We start from the raw sequence: 23,375 nt of genomic DNA, 5'->3' as shown, positions 1-23,375 counted from the left end.
TTTTCAGCATCATTACTCCAGCCTTCAGTGTCACATGATCCTTCAGAAATCATTCAAATATACTGATTTGCTGCTCAAGAAACATTTCTGACAGTTGTGCTGCTTCATATTTTTTTGTGGAAATCATGATACAATTCAAACATTTGTGGTAAGATTAAAAAAAAAGATAGAAATTAAAACTGCTATTCATCAAGGATGCATTCAATTTATCAAAAGTGAGAGTGAAGACATTTACAATGTTACAAAATATTTATATTTAATAAATGTTAATAAATTAATGTAATAAATGCAAATAAATGCTGTTCATTGAACTTTCTATTCATCAAAGAATCCAGAAAATTTAAATGTATCATGGTTTCCAAAACAATTTTAAGCAACTGTTTTTAACACTGATAATTATAAAAAATGTTTCTTGAGCAGCAAATTATCATATAAGAATGATTTCTGAAGAATCATGGCACTGAATTGTGATACTGAGGACTGGAGTAATGATGCTGAAAATTCAGCTTTGCATCACAGGAATAAATTACATTTTAAAATATATTCACATATTAAAATAGCTATTTTAATTTGTAATAATATTTCGCAATTAATATTACTGTTTTTACTTTTTGATTAAATATATGCAGCCTTGGTGAGCATAAGAGACTTCTTTCAAAAACGTTAAAAAAGTTGTCAATTAGATACACAGTTCATATACTTTATAATCAATAATATCAATAAATACCTTGAGATGGCTTGAAAAACACACATAATACAAAATGTCCCAATCGTGTGTGTTATTGTCTTCACGTTTCATCAGTCAGTAAGTTTCTGCATTTTATTCAGCTGCTGCTAGAGCAAAAAGCTGAATTACTTCTATGAAACCATTTTGGACTTTCTGTGAGAGAGCGTCCTCTGGCTTCCAGTATGAATGAAACATATATTACACGAGTGTAAGCACTCCATAATGTTTAGATCGCCTCATTTTAGATAAGTATAAAATGACAGGTCATGCATAGACTATCTTGTCTCTTTGAATTTAAATCCAGATTTATTTACATTGACCTCTATGTGAACACACTTGCCGGAAAAAAGTGCGGGGGACAAATTTACGTTTTATTGAAAGTGTGGTGGACACGTCCCCCCCGTCCTCCGTGTATTCTACGCCCATGCTAATGCATACTACACATGAACATACTCCTGCGTATTATTTTAGAAGAACCTTCATCCCGCCGTATCAGTCTCACCCATGCTTTCCTCAATTCCTCAATCATGAAAGCTGAGGTAAGGGTGTTGTCAATTAGAATTAGAGCAGCCGGACATGCTGCAGTAACACCGGCGAGAGGATTTAGCCATTAGTTTTGATTGAGTTGCGATAGAACCAGAAGTAGTCATACACTGCTTCACTTACCGGATATAGGAAGTGTGATTAAGGTCTATTGACACCAATGTATGCAAACTGAACTGAGTTGGACAATGACATCACCGTTTTCTCCAGAGCTGCTATAGATAAATGAATTAAATTAATAACTAATGATTTCACAATGAAAACAAATCAACACTGAACTTTCTTAAGCTGGACAACGCCACTATTATCTTCTAGAGCTGCTGTACAGCCCAAAACAAACTTTGTAGAATTATTTTCCTGTTATCACTGTCAAGCTGCTTTTAAACAATCTGCATTGTAAAAAGCACTATATAAATAAAGGTGACTTGACTTGTGATGGGTAGGTTTAGGGTTATGGGACAGAATATACAGTTTGTAAAGTATAAAAATCATTATCTCTATGGAAAGTCCCCATAAAACATGAAAAACCAATGTGTGTGTGTGTGTGCATGGTTTTTCTATCCCGGTGGGGACTTCAACCAGAATGCACACAGACTCATGTGGACTCATGTCACCTTGGGGACCTAAATTGAGGTTTCCATGGGGAAACAAACTTATAAATCATACTGAATGAGTTTTTTTATAAAAATGTGAAAATGCAGAAAGTTTTCTGTGATGGGTAGGTTTAGGGGTAGGGTTAGTGTAGTAGGGGATAGAAAATGCAGAAAATTCCATCCAGATAACTTTAGGGTATACTCAAAGAATGCATTGTTTCTGATATCAGATGGCCACTTCGCGTAACCAGGATGAAGTATACTTGCTATACTTGAGTCTTTATCACCAATTTTCCGTGGGGGCAGTCGTGGCCTAATGGTTAGTGAGTTCGACAGGTAACCCAAAGGTTACCTAACCCCCCAAGTGCCACAGCATAATGGCTGCCCACTGCTCCGGGTGTGTGTGTCCACGGTTTGCAGTGTGTGTGTGTTCATTACTTACTACTCTTAATGTGTGTGCACTAACTTGGATGGGTTAAATACAGACTATAGGTTACCCTTTCACTTTCATTGGCAATGTTCTTTGAGTATCTGCACCGAATGGGGAAAAAAAGGGTACAATCAAGCATGAAGCATCAGTGCAGACCATGAAGGAGGTCCAAGACATTTGGGACAAGGCCTGCATTCCCATAAGGCCGTTTCAGCACGCTGTGAAGAAGTTTGAAGACCTTGTAGGAAAATGGGAGGCCTTGAAGAGAACCAGGGGCGAAAGAGTGAAACAAACCAGAAAAACGAAGAAGAATGTCAGATTGTCATAAATATCTAGATCAGATCTCAATTTTGTTCTAAGTTCACTTTCTTTACAATACAGTACATTCACTTTTTTAGATTCTTCTTTTACGTCTACAAGAACTTATATGTTGATATGTCGGACTGTCATCATGATCTAGATCAGATCGCAATTTTTCAAAGATCAGTTCTCATCAGTAGCATTGTAATTTAACATTTTAAGAATAACAACACTGTTCTGTGTTCTCGTTTTTAACCTAATTCACCATTTACTAATGGTCTTGTATAATTATTAATTACATGCTGTTATGGTCATTAAGACGGAATTTCAATTTTGTCGAGAACACCCTAAACATACTCCAATCTCAGTGAAATTTGGTTTGTTTCCATTTCTCATGAAGGAGAGTTGACTGGGAGGGTGAGAGCAGATTTCAAAAGTCCAAAAATAAGTGCCACCCTTGTGTGTGTGTGTGTGTGTCTAACAGTAACAAACATTTCCACTTCTTTCTTTACTTCTCTAAACTCTACACCACCAATGACAAAACAGCCTCAACAAACCCAGATCAAGGGGAAGAGATTGGCTAAAAGTTTTACCACAGGTTTGGAGTGGTTTTGTTGCAATGGATGCGTAAACTGGACCCACACTGACAGTTTTAGTCACAAAAGAGATTATGACTAAACTAAAATTGTAGCTGTGAGGTGTACTTCAGTCTGTTAGAATTATGTTTTTTCTAGTGCTTTCAATTCAAGCACATCTTTTAGCTAATACATTACTGTAGGGTTGTCAAAAGAAAGACAATACTTAAATTTTAATTTTTAAGTCCACTTTCACAACTTCTCATTCTTGTCTCCTCTTATCGCTAGTAAAACAGTTAAGACTGACATTGCTTCTCTTGTTGCCCTTTGACTGAAAATTACAACCAAAAGCCGCACAATGTGGCATTGTATATTATACTCTGAGTTGTGTTGTGGTAAAAATAGCAACAGGGCAGCGTCAGTAGCTCACCAAGTGCAACCATTTGACATCATTGACATAGAATGCACTGTGCACCTAAACAAAATGGCACCCCCTATTGTCCAAAATATATCATGGATTTTTTCAAATAACATAAATCCGTAAATCTTTAATGGGGTTTCTACTACATATTTCAGTAAGAGACATCATTTACATTATATAAAGCCAAACATATTTGTTGAGCACATGAATGCAACGGCCAGTCTCTTATTCATAACCAACAAAGTATAATGACAAGTACGGTATCTCACAGAAGTGAGTACACCCCTCAGATTTTTGTAAATATTTTATTATATTTTTTCATGTGACATCACTGAAGAAATGACACTTTGCTACAATGTAAAGTAGTGAGTGTACAGCTTGTATAACAGTGTAAATTTGCTGTCCTTTCAAAATAACTCAACAGACAGCCATTAATGTCTAACCGCTGGCCACAAAATTGAGTACACCCCTAAGTGAAAATGTCCAAATTGGGCCCAAAGTGTCAATATTTTGTGTGGCCACTATTATTTTCCAGCTCTGCCTTAACCCTCTTGAGCATGGAGTTCACCAGAGCTTCACAGGCTGCCACTGGAGTCCTCATCCACTCCTCCATGACGACATCACGGAGCTGGTGGATGTTAGAGAGCTTGCGCTCCTCCACCGTCCATTTGAGGATGCCCCACAGATGCTCAATAGGGTTTAGGTACCCTCAGCTTCTTTAGCAAGGCAGTGGTCGTCTTGGGGGTGTGTTTGGGGTCGTTATCATGTTGGAATATTGCCCTGCGGCCCAGTCTCTGAAGGGAGGGGATCATGCTCTGCTTCAGTATGTCACGGTACATGTTGGCATTCATGGTTCCCTCAGTGAACTGTAGCTCCCCAGTGCCGGCAGCACTCATGCAGCCCCAGACCATGACACTTCCACCACCATGCTTGACTGTGGGCAAGACACACTTGTCTTTGTACTCCTCACCTGGTTGCCGCCACACACGCTTGACACCATCTGAACCAAATAAGGTTATCTTGGTCTCATTAGACCACAGGCCATGGTTCCAGTAATCCATGTCCTTAGTCTGCTTGTCTTCAGCAAACTGTTTGCGGGCTTTCTTGTGCATCATCTTTAGAAGAGGCTTCCTTCTGAGACGACAGCCATGCAGACCAATTTGATGCAGTGTGTGGCGTATGGTCTGAGCACTGACAGGCTGACCCCCCACCCCTTTAACCTCTGCAGCAATGCTGGCAGCACTCATACGTCTATTTCCCAAACACAACCTCTAGATATGACGCTGAGCATGTGCATTCAACTTCTTTGGTCGACCATGGCGAGGCCTGTTCTGAGTGGAACCTGTCCTGTTAAACCGCTGTATGGTTTTGTCCACCGTGCTGCAGCTCAGTTTCAGGGTCTTGGCAATCTTCTTATAACCTACGCCATCTTTATGTAGAGCAACAATTCTTTTTTTTCAGATCCTCAGAGAGTTCTTTGCCATGAGGTGCCATGTTGAACTTCCAGGGACCAGTATGAGAGAGTGAGAGCGATAACACCAAATTTAACACACCTGCTCCCCATTCACACATGAGACCTTGTAACACTAACGAGTCACATGACACCGGGGAGAGAAAATGGCTAATTGGGCCCAATTTGGACATTTTTACTTAGGGGTGTACTCACTTTTGTGGCCAGCAGTTTAGATATTAATGGCTGTGTGTTGAGTTATTTTGAGGGGACAGCAAATTTACACTGCTATACAAGCTGTACACTCACTACTTTACATTGTAGCAAAGTGTCATTTCTTTAGTGTTGTCATATGAAAAGATATTATAACATATTTACAAAAATACAAAATTTTATTTATACTGTAAATAAAAGGTTCATTGTGCAGTACAGACAGATTTTTTGATTACAAAAGGAGTTTTCAGTCAGTCAGTGAGCTTGCGCTGCAGCTGAACTGAAGTGATATCAGCTTCATTGATTATAAAGGCATTGCTCTTTGCTTGCTTTCTGCTTTTTGCTCGAATCAAGGTGTTGCAATGGCTCAGTCGAAATCCAGACCTCAACCCGACTGAAATGCTGTGGCGAGAGCTGTGTATAAATAAATGCCCACAAACCTCAATAAACTGAAACAATGTTGTAAAGAAGAGTGGGCCAAAATTCCTCCAGAATGATGTGAGAAACTGATAGAGTCATACAGAAAATGATTACTTAAAGTTGTTGCTACTAAAAGTGGATCTACAAGCAAATGAATCATAGGGTGTCCTAAGTTTGTCACGCATGGCTTTTCCATCTTGGCTTTATTTTTGCTAAATAAGTAATGACATGGTATGATATATCATGTGTTATTGCTCATCTGAGGTTTGATTTTCCTAATTTTAAGACCTGCCAAGCACTAGATGATTTATTTATTTATTTATTTAATAATGGAAAACCATGGAATTCAATAGGGTGTCCTTACTTTTTCACATAACTGTAGGTGCTTATATCAGACTGTGTCAGTAAGAACAGTCAACAATTTTTCAAAAGTTTGATTTATATTGGTTTAATCACCGGATTGCCTGATTTGGATTTTGTGTCTTTAAATCTCAGTGAGAATATTGGTTAGTTTAATTTGCTCTATTTTTTTTTTTCTTACAGAATAGTTATAGTTTATGTTGCTGTTATAAACTCAAGTGTTACTTAGTTATTTAGATTGTTATTTTGTGTGTTGTTGAGTCAGCCCATTAGTATGTGCTATTAATTAGAGAATTTCTCTTGTATTGATTGAACCTTTAAGTTAACAATAAACTGTATACTGTACATAATAAAAAGTCTTCACAGTCTTAAGGTATGTGTCACTCAAAAAGTAAAACAGCATTTTGGTCATGTGTTTTTATGTAAGCTTTATACTGTCATAAGTCAATGCTTCCTTCCAATGCATTTTTTATGCCTATGGAAAATCGAATAACTGAAGAACTGTTGTCTCACATGCTCATTGTTACTTCCGAATCATTTGCTGTGATCTTATTGGTTGTTCTGTAGGTTCTGTAGGTGTGTTAAAACAATCACTTAAAAGCATGAATGCTGGTCTTGAACTTTGCAGAAGTGCTCTAAAGCTGTGAACAGTCCTTCTCTCCTCCACTGCAATGAAGACTGTTGTGTTCACTTTGCTGGTTGTGGCTGTGGGTATGTAGATCTCTCTTGTTAGTCATTATTTATGACAATTGTTAGCTTATGTCTACACTGACATGTATTAGTCTTTAACATTAATAAAAGAAAAATTCATTTTTAATGAAGTTTGCAGCACAGGTGATAAAATCATTGGAGGTTATGAATGTCCGCCCCACTCTCAGCCATGGCAAGTGTACCTTAAGGATGGACGTACTGCGTGTGGAGGATCTTTGATTAATGAAAGATGGGTTGTGTCTGCTGCTCATTGCAGCTTCTTGTGAGTATATAACCTCCTTTTTTTTTAAGTCATAAATTAATAGATTAGCAATAGGTTATTATTGTTTCCCATTTCTGAATATGTACACTAAAAAATTGCAGAATTTCTCAATAGAAGGCTGTCAAAAAAAAAAAAAAAATCACACATTCAGTACTTTCGTAAAGACGAGAGTTCATTAGTCTACCAACCACTGGCATTCAGCTCTAGTTTTGGAGAAAAAAAAAAAAAAAAAGGTTACACTTTATTTTAAGGTGACTTAGTTACATTGTACTTACTCAAAAGAGTACTGAGTAATATTAATTAACTACATGTACTTACTATAGAGTTACGGTTAGGGTTTGGTTTAGGGTTAGTTACTTGTAATTATGCTTAATTTACTGTTATTACTGTAGTAAGTACATGTAGTAAAGTGTATTTAAAGTGTATTTAAATATGACTCTTTTCTGGCTTCAAGAAATAATCTTTTTTTTTTTATTTACCATTCACCATACTAATGCGGGACTTTTATTATCTGTAATTGTCTTGGCATAACCAGTCTCTTAGGCATTGTAAAACCTATTTGAGACTATCTACATAACTAATATGTATGTAGTCAATATTCTGATAAACACTGCATTAGGGCTGAGTAAAATATGTGTTCCTTGTCAAACAGACGTTCGCGTCTCATCGTCTACCTGGGAAAGCACAAAAAGTCTGTTAATGAAACCACAGAGCAGCAGATCAGGGTGGAGAAGATGATTCCTCACCTGAAATATAATAATCAGCCTCATAACAATGATATCATGCTGATCAAGCTGAGAAAGCCTGCCATCTTCAACAAGTATGTAAAGCCAATCCCTCTGACAACCAGCTGCACTTCTGCAGGGGAGCAGTGCTTGGTTTCTGGATGGGGCAGAACTGGAGGTGAGATGGCTGAGTAATGAAAATCTGCTTAAACTTTAATATAATATTGTCAGGCATAAAAATATGCATTCAATCATTAGATACATAAAAAGCACATTTCATATTGTTTTTCCAGATGGCGCTGCTTCTGTCCTGCAGTGCTTGAATTTGCCTGTAGTCTCAAAGAGGCAGTGTAAGGGTGCATATGGTACAGTAATAACTAAAAACATGTTCTGTGCTGGATTCATGAAGGGAGGCAAAGACTCATGTCAGGTATGTCATTGACTTAGTCTTCCTCTTTATATGCGTTTTATATTTTTATACAAACACACAATTTTGTCCTTTTTATTTTCCAATTTTCTTCTCAGGGGGATTCTGGTGGCCCTGTAGTGTGCAACGGTAAACTAAAAGGTGTTGTTTCCTGGGGCAAAGGCTGCGCTCTGCCACGCTTTCCTGGGGTTTATGCTGAGGTGTGTCGCTACACTGACTGGATCAAAGACATCATAGCTAATAACTAACTCTTTGATCAGCCTGGCCGGTCCTTTACAAGTTCATTTTCCTAATTATCTGTAATTAAATTCAGTTTGAAGCATGTATGTGTTTCTGTCTTGTATTTATGGACATTATGTTTTTAAGCATTTTTTAATTTGATCCCCACACTTTACACTGCTCCGCTACAGCAGCATGGCAAAATTAAGTACCCCATCATGTGGGTGTGCACATCACATGGAAAACATTCAAACCCTCAGAGTATTGACAACAAGGCCATCAGAAGATGTAATTTCTTACATACAGTAGCTAGTTGACTAAAATTCCCATTACAATGTTAGAATGTTATGGCTTAGCAGATCACATCTGTTGCCTCATATGCACATGGTTTGTACAGTCACAGAAACACTGTGTTGACTAGGCTATGTTTCAGCTTCTGAGGGGAAAACTGTCAAATGGTGACAGAAAACATGACAATTGGAAAAGATACCATTTCATTATTACTTTTATAGTCTGAAAAGTCCGTCCAGTATAAACTTAAGTCGCTAACAGTCTGCAATATTTATGAACAATGTTAAACGTGAAGCTAGATAACTTTAGATAGATTTAGTTTACCCACAGTTTAGAATGACTCAAGGATAACTATTGTGTGAAAAGCCCTTTTATTGGAAATGTCTGGTACAAATACTTGGCTTTGTTTCATTAATACAGTGTATACTTTTTTCTTTATTCACCCTGAAAGAAGGGAAGTGAAATGTGACAACATGCCCCATAGGTGGGGCACATTGTAACATGACCATATGACAGCTTAAAATGTTATCTGATCTAATCAAGGAAATATTCATGCCAAACTAAAATATTTTGTCAGTAAAAGACAATTATTATTTGTTTTTCATATTAGAAATTCAAATTTAAATAATTAAATAGCTTGACAATAAACACTGCAAAACACAGCTATACACAGCATTGGTCAAAACAATACAGGCAAATAGATGAAAAAACATATTCAGGCATTCAGAAAAACAGAGCTAAATAAAACACTCTCCTCCCTCCACTCATAGAACAGGAGATAAATAGACAAACATTTCTTGAAATAATATTTTCTGGATGTTCAGGTACTTCCTCTCAGTCTTTATTTGATTTGATTTCTTCCAAAGATTTCTGAATTTTGGCACAATTTTTTTCTCTATATATTGTCAGTATGAGTATGTCAGTCATGATTGACAGGCCAGTTTATGGTGACAGGAAAGAAGGCCTAAGTAGAACGAGTTTTGGGCCATTAAGTAAAAGCAACGAGGAGGAGGACCCTGAAGAGCATGACAGGGGACGAAATAAAATGTTTGAAAGGGATTGTCCTGAACTAGATATTACCCTCATTGAGGAGAACTGAAAGTTATCTAGGGAATACCTTTACCCTACCATCACCTCCACTGCCAGCATTAGCTCTCTCTGCACCACCTGCTTACACTGGCAGGCCTCTCAAAAACCCTGCTGCCCTCAAAGACATGCTACTATCTATGAATACTATAATATGCAGGCAGTCAGAGATGCTGACCAATCAACATTGTACATTCCAGAATAAGTTGCTGAGATGTTGAATGCCCATCGTGTGGAGTAGGCCTATCTCGCATGAATACAGTCGGTTATGGCTTAAGTGGACGTAAACAGGTGGGTAAAAACTGAATATGTGTCAGTATATTATGTCCATGCATTCAGCAGCCCAATTAAATACCTGTTTGTCATTAATGTTAATCAAACAACAAAAGATGTTAAATAAAATAAATTTAATAATAATAATAAAATAATAATAATAATATATATATATATATATATATATATATATATATATATATATATATATATATATATATATATATATAATACATTTGTAATTTGCTTCTTTGTTCTTTTTATATTGCCTAATAAAAATAACATGCTTATATTACCAACCCCTTGCCCACCTGTACATACATACCAGCTGATATGCAATTCAGTCTTGATTTGGGTGGTCAATCTGCATTTGAAAGTTTGAAAGGGTTTCAAATCTTGTAAATCAAGTAAAATTACTCAAAATCAAGTAATTTAAGCATACCAAAGTTGACTTTAATCATATAAAATGTAATTTCTCAACAGCAAAATTGTGGCCAGTGAAAATGCTGAGTGAGCAAAAAAGTTAATGTCAAGCCCTGTTAATATTATAGTATTATTATTGGTGTATTACAGCAATTATCCAAACAAACGTGTAACATTAATTAAAAATAAAAGCTGATCTAAGAATGAAAAAGATCATTGTGCTTTATTACTTTGTGAAACAAGAACAACAAATCTCCAAATTGTCATTTTTTATTCAGAATAATTAATATGAATATTCAATTCAGAATTATAAAAAATAGTTATTTAAATCCTAAATTATATTATTATTATTATTATTATTATTATGGACACATAAACCTTCACATAAACAAAAACTCATATTTCACCCATATTTACACTTATTATATATTATTACACTTTACTATTATTGACACATTTCACTCTGTATTCTATATTGTTAAATCACAGAGTTTTATCGTTGATCCAATGTACAGCCTAAACCCAGGATAGAGAGGCTGAGTGAATGTGCCCTGAACTCTGCAGATAAGGTTCATTGTGTCAGAGACGCCATAGAAGGACAGAGTTCCTGCACTGTGATCCACATACACTCCTATTCTAGAGCAGATGGAGGCTGTGGGGATGTCAGTCTCCATATCATTGTGCCTAAATGAGTATCTGGAGGGAGAGCAGAACAAACTCCAGGAATGATCATTATATCCAAACAAACACTTTGTATTTGTTCCCTTCCGGCTGATGTGCTGATATGACACTGATATACCCACATCACCTTTCCACTCCACCTCCCAGTAACAACGTTCAGACACACTCTCTCCACACATCACCTGATAATAAACATCAAATCTGTGTGGATGATCAGGATACCGCTGGACTGTGTCAGTGTAAGTAGACACTCTGTTCCTCTCCAACAGACGAATGTGTTTATTCACTGTGTTTGGATCAAGTGTGACCTGATGAGCATCTGATGAAGATAAAATATATCAGTCAGAACATACATGTTAAAGTTTTTTAAAAAATAATCTTTTTAATGTAGCTGAAATGTTTATTATGTTTAAATATAATGAACATTACTGTTACTGAAATTACTACTGTTTGAATTATAGAATATACCGGCCCACATGATCCTAATTAAGGGCCAAGCACTGAAGGTGCATAGGCACGTATTGTTATTGTTAATGTTCTTATTATTATCATTCCTTCTTCTTCCTTCTTCTTCTTCCACCTTTGAGTCTATGGTAGCCCATAGAACCGCTTGTGGGAAATTTGTCACACAGATATAGGACAATCTGAACAACAACCTCAGCAATTTTGGAGTCTCTAACTCAATCTCTCTAGCACCACCAACTGTCCAAATTTGCACTTATGTTTATACTAATAACTTTTGAATAAGGCCTAGAAACATTTCTTGCCTAAGATAATTCGATTGCACCACATGGCATTTTTTTTTTTTTTCATGAAAATCCTTCTGCCATTTAGAATTTTCCTAAAAAGCTACTTTTTCAAATTCGTCCTAGACTGTTCATCCAATTTTCACCAAAATTGGCTCAAGTTATCTTCAGACTGTGCAGGCAAAAAGTTATTAAAAGCTATTTGATACTCCCATCCATTTAACGTATCAATGATTTTGTCAAAGAGTACACCAAAATGGACGTGAGGTTGTATTTCCACAACGATTTTCACGTATTAAGATGAAACTGTCATCTCAAGTATAACTTGAGGGTACATGCACAATTTCATCACAGTGCCACCTAGACCAGTTTCAATAAAGTAGACAAAATTCATCAAAACTTATGAATTTGTAGGGGCATAATCCTGATGACTATATACTGAGTTTCGTAATGATATGCTAATGAGTTTGTATAATACAGCATTTTATTACAAAATGTAAAATGGCCGTTGCCCAAAATGGCCGATGCCCAAAATGGCCGATATAGGAACTTTGGGTATTATTCGATACCCATTCAGTATGCTGCACTGAATCAAAAGAGACCAGTTTTATAATTTTATAAAAGCTGAGGCTGTAACTCTGCAATGCTTTGGAATATGGACACCAAACTCTGTACAGGTGCTGGTCATATAATTAGAATATCATCAAAAAGTTGATTTATTTCACTAATTCCATTCAAAAAGTGAAACTTGTATATTATATTCACTCATTACACACTGACTGATATATTTCAAATGTTTATTTATTTTAATTTTGATGATTATAACTGACAACTAAGAAAAATCCCAAATTCAGTATCGCAGAAAATTGGAATATTGTGAAAAGGTTCAATATTGAAGACACCTGGTGCCACACTCTAATCAGCTTATTAACTCAAAACACCTGCAAAGGCCTTTAAATGGTCTCTCAGTCTAGTTCTGTAGGCTACACAATCATGGGGAAGACTGCTGACTTGACAGTTGTCCAAAAGACGACCATTGACACCTTGCACAAGGAGGGCAAGACACAAAAGGTCATTGCAAAAGAGGCTGGCTGTTCACAGAGCTCTGTGTCCAAGCACATTAATAGAGAGGCGAAGGGAAGGAAAAGATGTGGTAGAAAAAAAGTGTACAAGCAATAGGGATAACCGCACCCTGGAGAGGATTGTGAAACAAAACCCATTCAAAAATGTGGGGGAGATTCACAAAGAGTGGACTGCAGCTGGAGTCAGTGCTTCAAGAACCACTACGCACAGACATATGCAAGACATGGGTTTCAGCTGTCGCATTCCTTGTGTCAAGCCACTCTTGAACAACAGACAGCGTCAGAAGCATCTCACCTGGGCTAAAGACAAAAAGGACTGGACTGCTGCTGAGTGGTCCAAAGTTATGTTCTCTGATGAAAGTAAATTTTGAATTTCCTTTGGAAATCAGGGTCCCAGAGTCTGGAGGAAGAGAGGAGAGGCACACAATCCACGTTGCTTGAGGTCCAGTGTAAATTTTCCACAGTCAGTGATGGTTTGGGGTGCCATGTCATCTGCTGGTGTTGGTCCACTGTGTTTTCTGAGGTCCAAGGTCAACGCAGCCATATACCAGGAAGTTTTAGAGCACTTCATGCTTCCTGCTGTTGACCAACTTTATGGAGATGCAGATTTCATTTTCCAACAGGACTTGGCACCTGCACACAGTGCCAAAGATACCAGTACCTGGTTTAAGGACCATGGTATCCCTGTTCTTAATTGGCCAGCAAACTCGCCTGACCTTAACCCCATAGAAAATCTATGGGGTATTGTGAAGAGGAAGATGTGATATGCCAGACCCAACAATGCAGAAGAGCTGAAGGCCACTATCAGAGCAACCTGGGCTCCTATAACACCTGAGCAGTGCCACAGACTGATCGACTCCATGCCACGCCGCATTGCTGCAGTAATTCAGGCAAAAGGAGCCCCAACTAAGTATTGAGTGCTGTGCATGCTCATACTTTTCATGTTCATACTTTTCAGTTGGCCAAGATTTCTAAAAATCCTTTCTTTGTATTGGTAGTTCTTTGTATTGGTATTAAGTAATAATCTAATTTTCTGAGATACTGAATTTGGGATTTTCCTTAGTTGTCAGTTATAATCATTAAAATTAAAAGAAATAAACATTTGAAATATATCAGTCTGTGTGTAATGAATGAATATAATATACAAGTTTCACTTTTTGAATGGAATTAGTGAAATAAATCAACTTTTTGATGATATTCTAATTATATGACCAGCACCTGTATATGTGATTGTCACTGACCACACAACATCAATTAGGTAACAGCGCCACCTGTTGGTCAAAAGTTGTAAGCAATTAAATCATATTACTAGTGATTTGTATTTAGGATTTTCAGCCATTTTGACTAAAATCATCTAAAAATGTCTTAAATTACTCATTTTTGAAGTTAGTGTGCTTGGCCCCATTAATTGCTGCTTGCAGCTATTATTATATGTTGTGATTTGTTGTAAAATTGTTTGGTTGTGTTGTTTAACTTAAATGTACTTTTTGGAAATGTACTGTATTGGAAAGGCACTATATAATTTTAAATTCTGACCAAGTGATCTTAACATGGATGCCACAATGAGTAGAATAAAACAGCTTTTTTATGTTGTTGTTTTTGAATAAACTGCATTTTTATTGTGTTGTGGAGAAATCTCTGATTATGAATAATGTAAAGAGACATTTTCTTGATTTTTCAAGTTAAGTATATGCGTGCTCAGTGTATATATTTTGCTTGTTTTCTTTGCAACTTACGTTGTAGGAAGTCCTTTCTGGTCCTTAGAACAACGTTGATGTGTTTAACTGTGAAAATCAACATAAACAGGCAATTCTTAAGAAAAGAGTAAATTATCAACTGTACTGTATCCTTCCAGTTAGCTACATCTGTAATAAGTTCTAATATGTTCTAAGATTTTCAAATGATATTATAAGTAAATGAATATTAGGTGTAAGATATTAGGTGCAAATGAATGTTTACTGCTTTACCTACCAGAAATGTTTTGGATCTCCTCTTTACAGAAATTCTCAATTTTCTCTCTCAGCTGACTGATAGATTGTCTTATATCATTAGTAGAGAGGGGTGAAGTGACAATAATTCTCTCTGTAGGTTCAAGAGGTGCAGAGAGATACTGAAACCCCTACAAAAAAGAAAGGGGGAAAAAAACTTTATAACCTGCCTCACACAAATCTCTACTACAGTCAAATATTGTATATTCTGCCTTTGCTGACTTATCTTCAGTGATCTTGCCTTATCTTACCTTTAGCAAACTAATCTAGTTTTTTGAATGAAACTTTATTTCACTTTAATTGCCTAGAGAGCCAGTGAATTGCGTAAAATTTCCTGTATTGCAACACTGCAATGTTTTTTCTATTACCTGCAGGAAATGGATGTGATCATCTGTGTGTGAAAGCTGCTCTAACTCAGCTTGTCTCCTCCTCAGTTCAGCAATCTCCTGCTCCAGTCGCTGCAAGACTCCTTTAGCTTGACTCACTGCAGCCTTTTCCTGATCTCTGATCAGTCGTGTCACCTCAGAGCGGTTTCTCTTAATGGAGCGGATTAGCTCTGTAAAGATCCTCTCGCTGTCCTTCACTGCTGCCTGTGCAGAGCGCTGTTAGGACACACATTACAATCAGCATGTGACCCACAGTGGGCTTCAGTGGGACTGCAATGTCTTCAGCTCTGGAGGAGAGTCTAAACACCAGCGGTTGTTTTTTCACCTCCCGATACTCACCTTATGACACTCAACAGCCTCTCTCAGCTCCTGAATATCCTTTTCCCGCTCCTGAATTCTCTGCTGGTACTTTATCTGTGTTTTTTTCAAGTTTCCCTATTGAACACAGAAGAAACAAACATGAAAAAATATTTCATAAAAAATAAATATTACAAAATCATCACATAAAATGTTGTATAAATATTTTATTGGTGGCTTTGCCAGAGACATGAGCAAAACTTTCAAAGACCATGTAGATACAAGTCAATTACAAACGTTGTGTTTGTGGTGTGCAAAAAGGTGTGTCTGTGTGCTGTGACTCACCTGTTATTTAATGCGCATTCTCAGATTTAAAGTGTCCTCAAACAGAAAACATTACCAGTATACCATTGTAAAAGCAGCAGCAGCAGCAGGGTTTAGTAACATTGATAAACTATTATAGTTTTTGTTAATATTTTGAATTTAGATTAGTCAACTGCAATTATGCTGTCTGCTTGTCTGTTCTGTTTTTCTCAGTTCTTGTTGTCTCTTCATTGATTCTGCTTGTAAACAGCAGTTGTCATCACTAATGGTCAATCATCACTTGAGTAAACCTACTTTATTAAATAACTTCAACACTGCTTCAGTGTTACTTTTACTCTCTGTATATGGATCTATATGTACTCAGAGGAGTGTTTTTGTAACCAGGGTTTGAAATTAACATGGCAGGCAGTGAAGACTGACCACTTAAGGGCGTAGAGACGGAGCTCTAGCCTGTGAGATGGTATTCAGGATGCTCTCGGGGAGGCTTGCAGGCTCCCATCGAGAGGCCACACATGTAGAGCCCACAGCTCGGGTCTGGGATGCCATATTGTTCCATTCGCTTGAGAGAGGAGGTCCTGTCTCAAGGGAATCGGCCTCAGCTCTACTGACGACAGCTGAGACAGGTCTGAGACCCATGGCTGGTTCTTCCACAGAGGGGCCACTAGGAGGACCATGTGAGTACCCTCCCTGACTCTTGCCTAACGGCATATGAGTGTAGTATCGAAAGGGAACAATGCTTTTCCACATCAGTATTAATGCATACATTTCTGTTCTTACCTCTTTCTCTGTTCTCTCTGCTTCTGTTGGTACAGTGTCATGATATTTGTGTTTATCCATTGTACACAGTGTACAGATACAGTGCTGGTCAGTGCGACAGAAAACCTCTAGCAGTCTACCATGTTGAGAGCAGATCATCTCCTGGAGTCGTCCATTGGCATCCATCAAATAATGTCTCTTACCTTTAAACAAATTCTCATGCTGATCAAGGTGGTTTTGACAGTAAGAGTTCAGACACACCAGACAGGACTTGATGGCTTTGTGTTTTCTTCCAGTACAGACATCACACTTCACATCTCCAAGTCCAGTGACATCTCCAGTCTTCTTCAGTTTCTCCACCACTTCAGCCAGCATGGTGTTTTTATTTAAAGCAGGTCTTGGAGCGAAGGTCTGTCTGCACTGTGGGCAGATGTGGACTGTCTTCTGATCCTGATGATTCCAGCAGTCCGTAATACATGTTATACAGAAATTGTGTCCACAGGGAATGGTCACTGGATCCTTCAGGAGATCCAGACACACTGGACAGATAAACTGTTCCCGAGCCCATAAAACACTGGCCTCTGCCATTTTATTGCGTGTGAACACAGAAACAGAAGCACAAACAATAGCTCGACAAGTTTCGGTATCTCTGAACTGAAACAGTTTTCCTGGTTATTTGCTTGTGTGCGGTGTGCAAAAAGGTGTGTCTGTAAGCTGTGACTCACCTGTTATGTAATGCCTATTCTCAAATTTAAAGTGTCCTCCTCACAGAAAACATTACCAGTATACCAGTATAAGAAGTCATATTTAGCTTAATGATTAGCCGCAGACAAGAATGTGTGATGTAGATGAGAAATGTTTAGAGTTGCATAATAATTAAAGTAAGTATAGCAGAAAGTATATTCCCATGTGAAATGCTGTCATGCTTATAGAGACAAAAATACATGCAGTGAATGTTTTCATATGTAAATGTGTCATGAAAAATGTGTTTCTGTTGTAAGACTTGATTTTCCTGCTAATACAAAAACTGAGATCAAGCACCCTGAAATAAAGCAATAAAACTCATCTGGAGAGAAGATCTCAAAGAAATAGCATAGGACAACGCCTTGCCCTCACACATCTACAGGATGCAACATTTACTCTGGATTCTTCTGAAATCATTATGACCAGTAGATTATTGGAGTCCATATTTCCGCAAATCTGCGTCAGGATAGATTCAAACTAAAGGCCCATGAAAGGAGCATGTTAGCACATCATGGGACTTTTTGATTTTTATCTATCAACTGGCTTAGCAATTTGCAGTATCGTGACTAAGAAAACTGTGTTTTTGTATGAACAAGCATGTGGCGGTTCGACTCAAATGCATTAGTAAACTCTGCACCCTCTGACTAAGATCAGAACTGGTGAGTTTGTGATCGTGAAAGGCACTCACCGGCCGAAGTGACTTTTCTAAGTGATATGGGTCCGTAATGAACGAATAATTGAAAATATGAGATACCCAGAATAATCAAAAATCTAAATTAATACATAACAAATGATTAATTTCTAATTGGGAACACAACCTAAGAGTAATAATCATTTAAAATTGGAGTCAGATTAAACGAGTGAAATTAAGTGAACTTCACAGATGCGCTGAAAAGACATACACGCGTTAACCTTCGCCCAGGCCGTCGGATTCCGTTTTTGGGGGGTTCCTTACACTGTCATGTAGGCTATTATATATTTTTCATATCTTCAGGCCAACGCGACCTCTTTGTCCGGCATAACAGGTCCTTCAGAACTATTTCTGATTCGCTCGCTTGCGTTTTGGAAAATGTTACGCTGCCTTTGTGTCTGTTTAACTAGTTGTTTTCATGTTAATATACGTTATGACAATAATTATAGCTCAGGTAGCCTATATAACGTGTCCCAAACCAGTGTTGCAACAGAGTGAACATGATTTCACCAAGTACATGTCCCTGGATCAACATCTTTGTTGGTCCTGGAACAACATTCAAATCAACCAATCAGATTTTAGGGCCAAGTTTACAGTTTATGTCAAGTTTAGGCTTACAACAAGGGTTAGGTGCTTCTATCAGTGTTTATTCACCTATCATTTCCCTATGATTTTAGGGATAACTTATGGGTAGAGCTAGGTTTTGGGTTATGGATAAGGTTAGGGCAAAATTTTCAGTAACACTTTACAATAAGGTTCATTTGTTAACATTAGTTAACCACATTAGTTAACATGAACTAATAATGAACTGCACTTATACAACATTTTTTAATCTTTGTTAATGTTAATTTCAACATTTACTAATACATTATTAAAATCTTGGTAACATTAGTTAATGCACTGTGAACTAACATGAACAAACAATGAACAACTGTATTTTCATTAACTAAAATTAACGAAGACTAGTAAATACAGCAACAAATGTGTTGCTAATTGTTAGTTCTTGTTAGTTAATACATTAACTAATGTTTAACTAATGAACCTTATTGTAAAGTGTTACCAAATTTTCAGACAGGAATGTTATTTAAGAATGAACAAAGTATGTTGATGCAGAAACAAGACTTAGTTGGCAATAGGGTGACCGTCGTGACAGAGAGTCCAAACCTGTGCAAGAGATTTGACTGTCAGAGAGAGACTCATCATTTACACAAGAGATTGAATCTTTGCAAATGAAAGTTTGGAGAGATTGAATTACAGTGTATATTGAAGCATCTAAATGAAACTGAAATGTGTGTCTTATTTCTAATAATACATCCCCAGAACATCTCTGTGTCTATTTATCAATCTGTAAACCAAACGACAATCAAAATAGCTTAAACAAGCATTCTGTTCCTGAAACCTCTCTGAAGCTCTATACAGGATGTCTGCCATATCGGTTTTGGGTCCCTAAATATGCTTTAAAGAGATCTACAACTTTAAAATAAATGAGTACAGTACATCAAAGTTAATGTCAGACATTGTGCTAAAATTAATTTCAAAATCACATTGAACCCTGCACAGAAAGATCAGAAAAGGTCTTAATAGTTTGAACAGCTTTAGACCAATATATGCATAAAAAGCACCATACAAATAAACCTTCATATTGTTCAACCGGTTGTAACTACTGACAGTCCAGGTGGAAGAGTTGCACTAGGGCCGCATTGACTTCACTGATCCTCATGTGATGTGAAATTTGAATTGAGAAATTTTGATTCTTTGCCACTAGGGGGTGTTAATTTTGTGAACCAAACCAGTATCTAACGTTTTTACCTGATCCCATGTCCGTTTTTTATTTTAGTTTTAATGACAAACAGATGCATATAATGAAAAAATGGACAGTGATATTTAGTTGTCTGTAATAACCTGATTAGCAAAGCCCTCTCAAAAACAAAGATGTAGCTACACTTCATATTTAATGGTATTTAATATTTTATATTATATTTAATTGATGAATTTTCATGAAAACATTTGAATTCGGTTTGAAATTATTTGTTTTCATTGCATTTACACAGTTTTGACCAGCAGGTGCCACCAGCACTCTGAATTTTGGTTCTGAAGTAAATGAATTTGCTTCTAATAAGTGAACATAGCAATGCTGAGACAGTGACGCTTCAAGACAGCATCAAGGCCAAGTGATGCTCACTGCAGAGCCGAATGGATGAAATGGGTGGAGCCTGGCCTAGTCCAGCTTCACCTCTGTGGATCTAAGGGGTGGAGCTTAACCTAATTAGGTTTTCCATCACGCATGCTCAGTACCTCCAGCTCATCAGGGCCCGTATCTCTTCATTGCGCCGTCTCTAATGCTCACACTCCAAAACTAACCACCCTGCTCTGAGTCGGTCTCAAACCCCAGCCCTAACGCTGCTGGCATGCGAGGCCAGTGCACTAACAATAACGCTAAACACCTCATGCTCTAGCAGACGTCAGTGTGCAATAGTTTAACTGCACAACTCTCACTATTTGGCCGCTGTTACACATGCAATACGAGAGTGGATGTCTGTTTATCACAGCTGACGCGCAACAAAATGCTTCACGAAAAATAAAGCGCAGATGATGAACGAACGACAAGAAAGCACAAAAAATTAATGTACAGTACACAAGAGTAAATACAAACAAGAGTTTGTTGTTAATCGCCAACAGAACAGCAGCTCCAGACAATCAAAACCCAGTGTTACTAACATGATAAGGAATCAAAGCAGCCTCCACATCTGTTTTCAGGCCTTCCTGCTTAGCTCTCTCCAGCTGGAAAGCTTTCCTAATATAAACGCGGTTAGATGTCTATTTTTTACATGGCTGGACATCACATTTGGGCACTACTCTATGGCAGTTCATTGACTTTCCAACTGACCATCAAACCATGCGGCAAAAGCAAGCCACTTTTACGTTGATAGTGGGCTTCCCTGGAGTTGTTGGAGCCATTGATGGAACTCATATTCACATCATTGCTCTAACTGTAAATGAGGAGACATATATCAATAGAAAAAGATTCCACACCATCAACACAAATTTGTGATAATTTTGCACAATGCAAAGCTATTTTTAAAAATAAATTAAAATATTAAAACGTGTCCACGAACTCTTACCGCGCTTAAGGCCAAAGGAGTATCGGCTACTTTGAAAGGCTCGTGCGCTCAACTGTGCACGAGATGGAGCGGGACGCGGAAAATGAAGTAAGGCCTATACCCGCGGCTTAATACAACTTTTATTTTCTTTCACACACAGCACAGAGAAACAACTTTCTAATAAAGCGACCAAACTGCCTGTCAAGTGATAAAAATCATTGTCAGTTTCGTTTATCTTTATTAAACAAATTAAAGGCAATGTGGATAAACATTCACAGCCACGATGTACAGACCACTCAAAGATATAGAAGAAAATGAATAAAAACATTTTGGATCAATAAACTTTAATATATATATATAAATAACAGCAGAAAAGCCACACTGCCGATGCATTTCACATGTCGGCAAATCAAATTAAATAGGTTAAATTGCTTGTGCGAGCAAGCTTTAACTCTACAGCGCAACATCGATGCACCAAAAAACAATAAAAAAAAGTAATTTACAGAATTGAATTAGAACAGAATATACCGTTCTAATAAATAAAAATAATTAAAAAAAAAAAAAATGAAATGGTCATAATCAAGTCACAAATGCAAAATGCCTAAAGTGCAGGGGAACATATATTCAAAACACAAGCCACAAATAGTTAAATTAGATAACCCAGAGTGATCAATAAATAAATTAGCATTAAAGAAATTATTAAAATAACGAAAGTATAGCCAGAATGGTCAACTTTGTCTTTTTAAACGCAAACTGGAGTGGTAGTCTTTTTAGCTAAACATTCACAGCATCCAAAAATCAAATTAGAACCGGCTTAAATTTTAGAAATCACTTGTACCCTACCTGATTGAGAGAAAAAAAAAAAACCAAGTCTTTCACACGATCTGCCTGTGTCCGTTTGAGTCTTTTCAAATAGTGTGCTAGTCAGCTTGTTAACGTTGGCCGGCAGAAGCGCGCCGCAGTGTTTGTCATTGTTGAGTGATAGGACATGAGCCGTTGGCACAATTTGCATCTTACGTTTTTTGGATCATCTTTTACCATTTCAAAGTGCATCCAATTCTACACTTTAGATTTTCTTATCCCATACATTGTTAAAGATTTATTCCCTGCCGCCAAGATGCTCCTCTGTCGGTCACGGATCATGGAAGTGAAACTTAAATCTGTCACAGGGGTGGTTGGATTTATTCACGCATATTAAAAATATTTATTAAAAGCTTCTTTCTTTTCACATTTTTATTTACAGCATTATCATAATAGGATGTATATTAACCTATTGGGAGAGAACCGGTAAGTCTATGTAAAAACAGATATTGAGCACCCCCATATCTAGTCTCATAACACCTCTGCGGAGATTCGACTAGATTGGTAGTCTAATCAGGCTCCTCCTATCGAAGCATCGAATCGTCGACTATTCAAGGTCACCCCTAGTTGCAGCCCCTACTGGTACCTCCCTTCGGGCAGGATGTGGTCTCCGCAGCGTTCCCTATATGGGCACACTTTCCCAGTGTTATCCAAGTCTTACTGAATGGGTCATGCGGAAAAGCAGTAGACTCCATTGGCGTAAGCCCGGTCCCATCTTCCGCCCCAAGGTGCGGGGGAATGCTGAGGCTTACGCCAGGCGCTGGAAGGGTCAGCAACTGTGGTGTTTTATTAGGGATCCCGTTTCGTCGGTTCACTTCTGACGTACTTCGAATGTGACAGACTGAAAGGGAACGTCTCGGTTACATATGTAACCCTCATTCCCTGAAGGAGGGAACAGAGACGTAGCCTACGTCCCGTCGCCACAGTTCCTTTGCCATCTCTGAGCGCAGGCCCTGCTCGTCTCCTCGGTGAAAAACAGATGCTGTGTCCGAAATCGCCCCCTATACCCTCATTCACTATTCCCTACATTACTTCACTAATATAGTCCACTTGAAGGAGTCAATGAAACGAGTGAGTGAATTCGGACACTGAGTGCACCGGAAGGGCTGCCATTTTCGCATAGTTTGTTCTTGCTGTATAATAATAATTTGAAACGTAGCAAATTGGCAGCTCCAGTAGTAGCAATAATGAATATTTATGTTGAACTCTGCCATGGAAACTAGCATGTACAAACCTTAATTAAACGATTTAATGATGAATTTAAAAAGG

The 23,375-nt window shown here is 37.6% G+C and overlaps 4 protein-coding genes across 4 annotated transcripts in view; 2 read left to right on the top strand and 2 right to left on the bottom strand.

Moving 5' to 3' along the window:
* The window catches only part of LOC127499882 (E3 ubiquitin/ISG15 ligase TRIM25-like), a 223,337-nt gene extending 206,627 nt beyond the window's left edge, over positions 1-16,710 (bottom strand). Inside the window, exon 1 of the mRNA XM_051870568.1 lies at positions 15,975-16,710. The gene's annotated coding sequence lies outside the window, so the exon portion shown is untranslated. The remainder of the gene's footprint in view (positions 1-15,974) is intronic.
* gnb5b (guanine nucleotide binding protein (G protein), beta 5b) overlaps positions 1-23,375 on the top strand; it is a 349,428-nt gene that overhangs the window by 266,534 nt on the left and 59,519 nt on the right. The gene's annotated exons all lie outside the window — the stretch shown is intronic.
* On the top strand, positions 6,595-8,481 carry LOC127499877 (trypsin-2-like). Its single transcript, XM_051870561.1, has 5 exons — positions 6,595-6,743; positions 6,855-7,005; positions 7,658-7,908; positions 8,024-8,160; positions 8,256-8,481. The coding sequence occupies exons 1-5, from the start codon at positions 6,704-6,706 to the stop codon at positions 8,403-8,405; spliced, it is 729 nt and encodes a 242-aa protein (XP_051726521.1). The 5' UTR covers positions 6,595-6,703; the 3' UTR covers positions 8,406-8,481.
* On the bottom strand, positions 9,020-17,728 carry LOC127499876 (tripartite motif-containing protein 16-like). The gene is made up of 6 exons (XM_051870559.1): positions 16,731-17,728; positions 15,672-15,767; positions 15,315-15,548; positions 14,930-15,077; positions 14,695-14,742; positions 9,020-11,449 (listed from the first exon to the last, which is right to left on the bottom strand). Exons 1-6 carry the CDS (start codon positions 17,295-17,297, stop codon positions 10,920-10,922), a joined length of 1,623 nt encoding a protein of 540 aa, XP_051726519.1. The 5' UTR covers positions 17,298-17,728; the 3' UTR covers positions 9,020-10,919.

The sequence above is a fragment of the Ctenopharyngodon idella genome, chromosome 18 (genome assembly GCF_019924925.1).
Source record: "Ctenopharyngodon idella isolate HZGC_01 chromosome 18, HZGC01, whole genome shotgun sequence".
NCBI lineage: Eukaryota > Metazoa > Chordata > Actinopteri > Cypriniformes > Xenocyprididae > Ctenopharyngodon > Ctenopharyngodon idella.
Note: the sequence above shows the minus strand (reverse complement) of the source record. Positions and strands in the feature narration are given on the sequence as shown.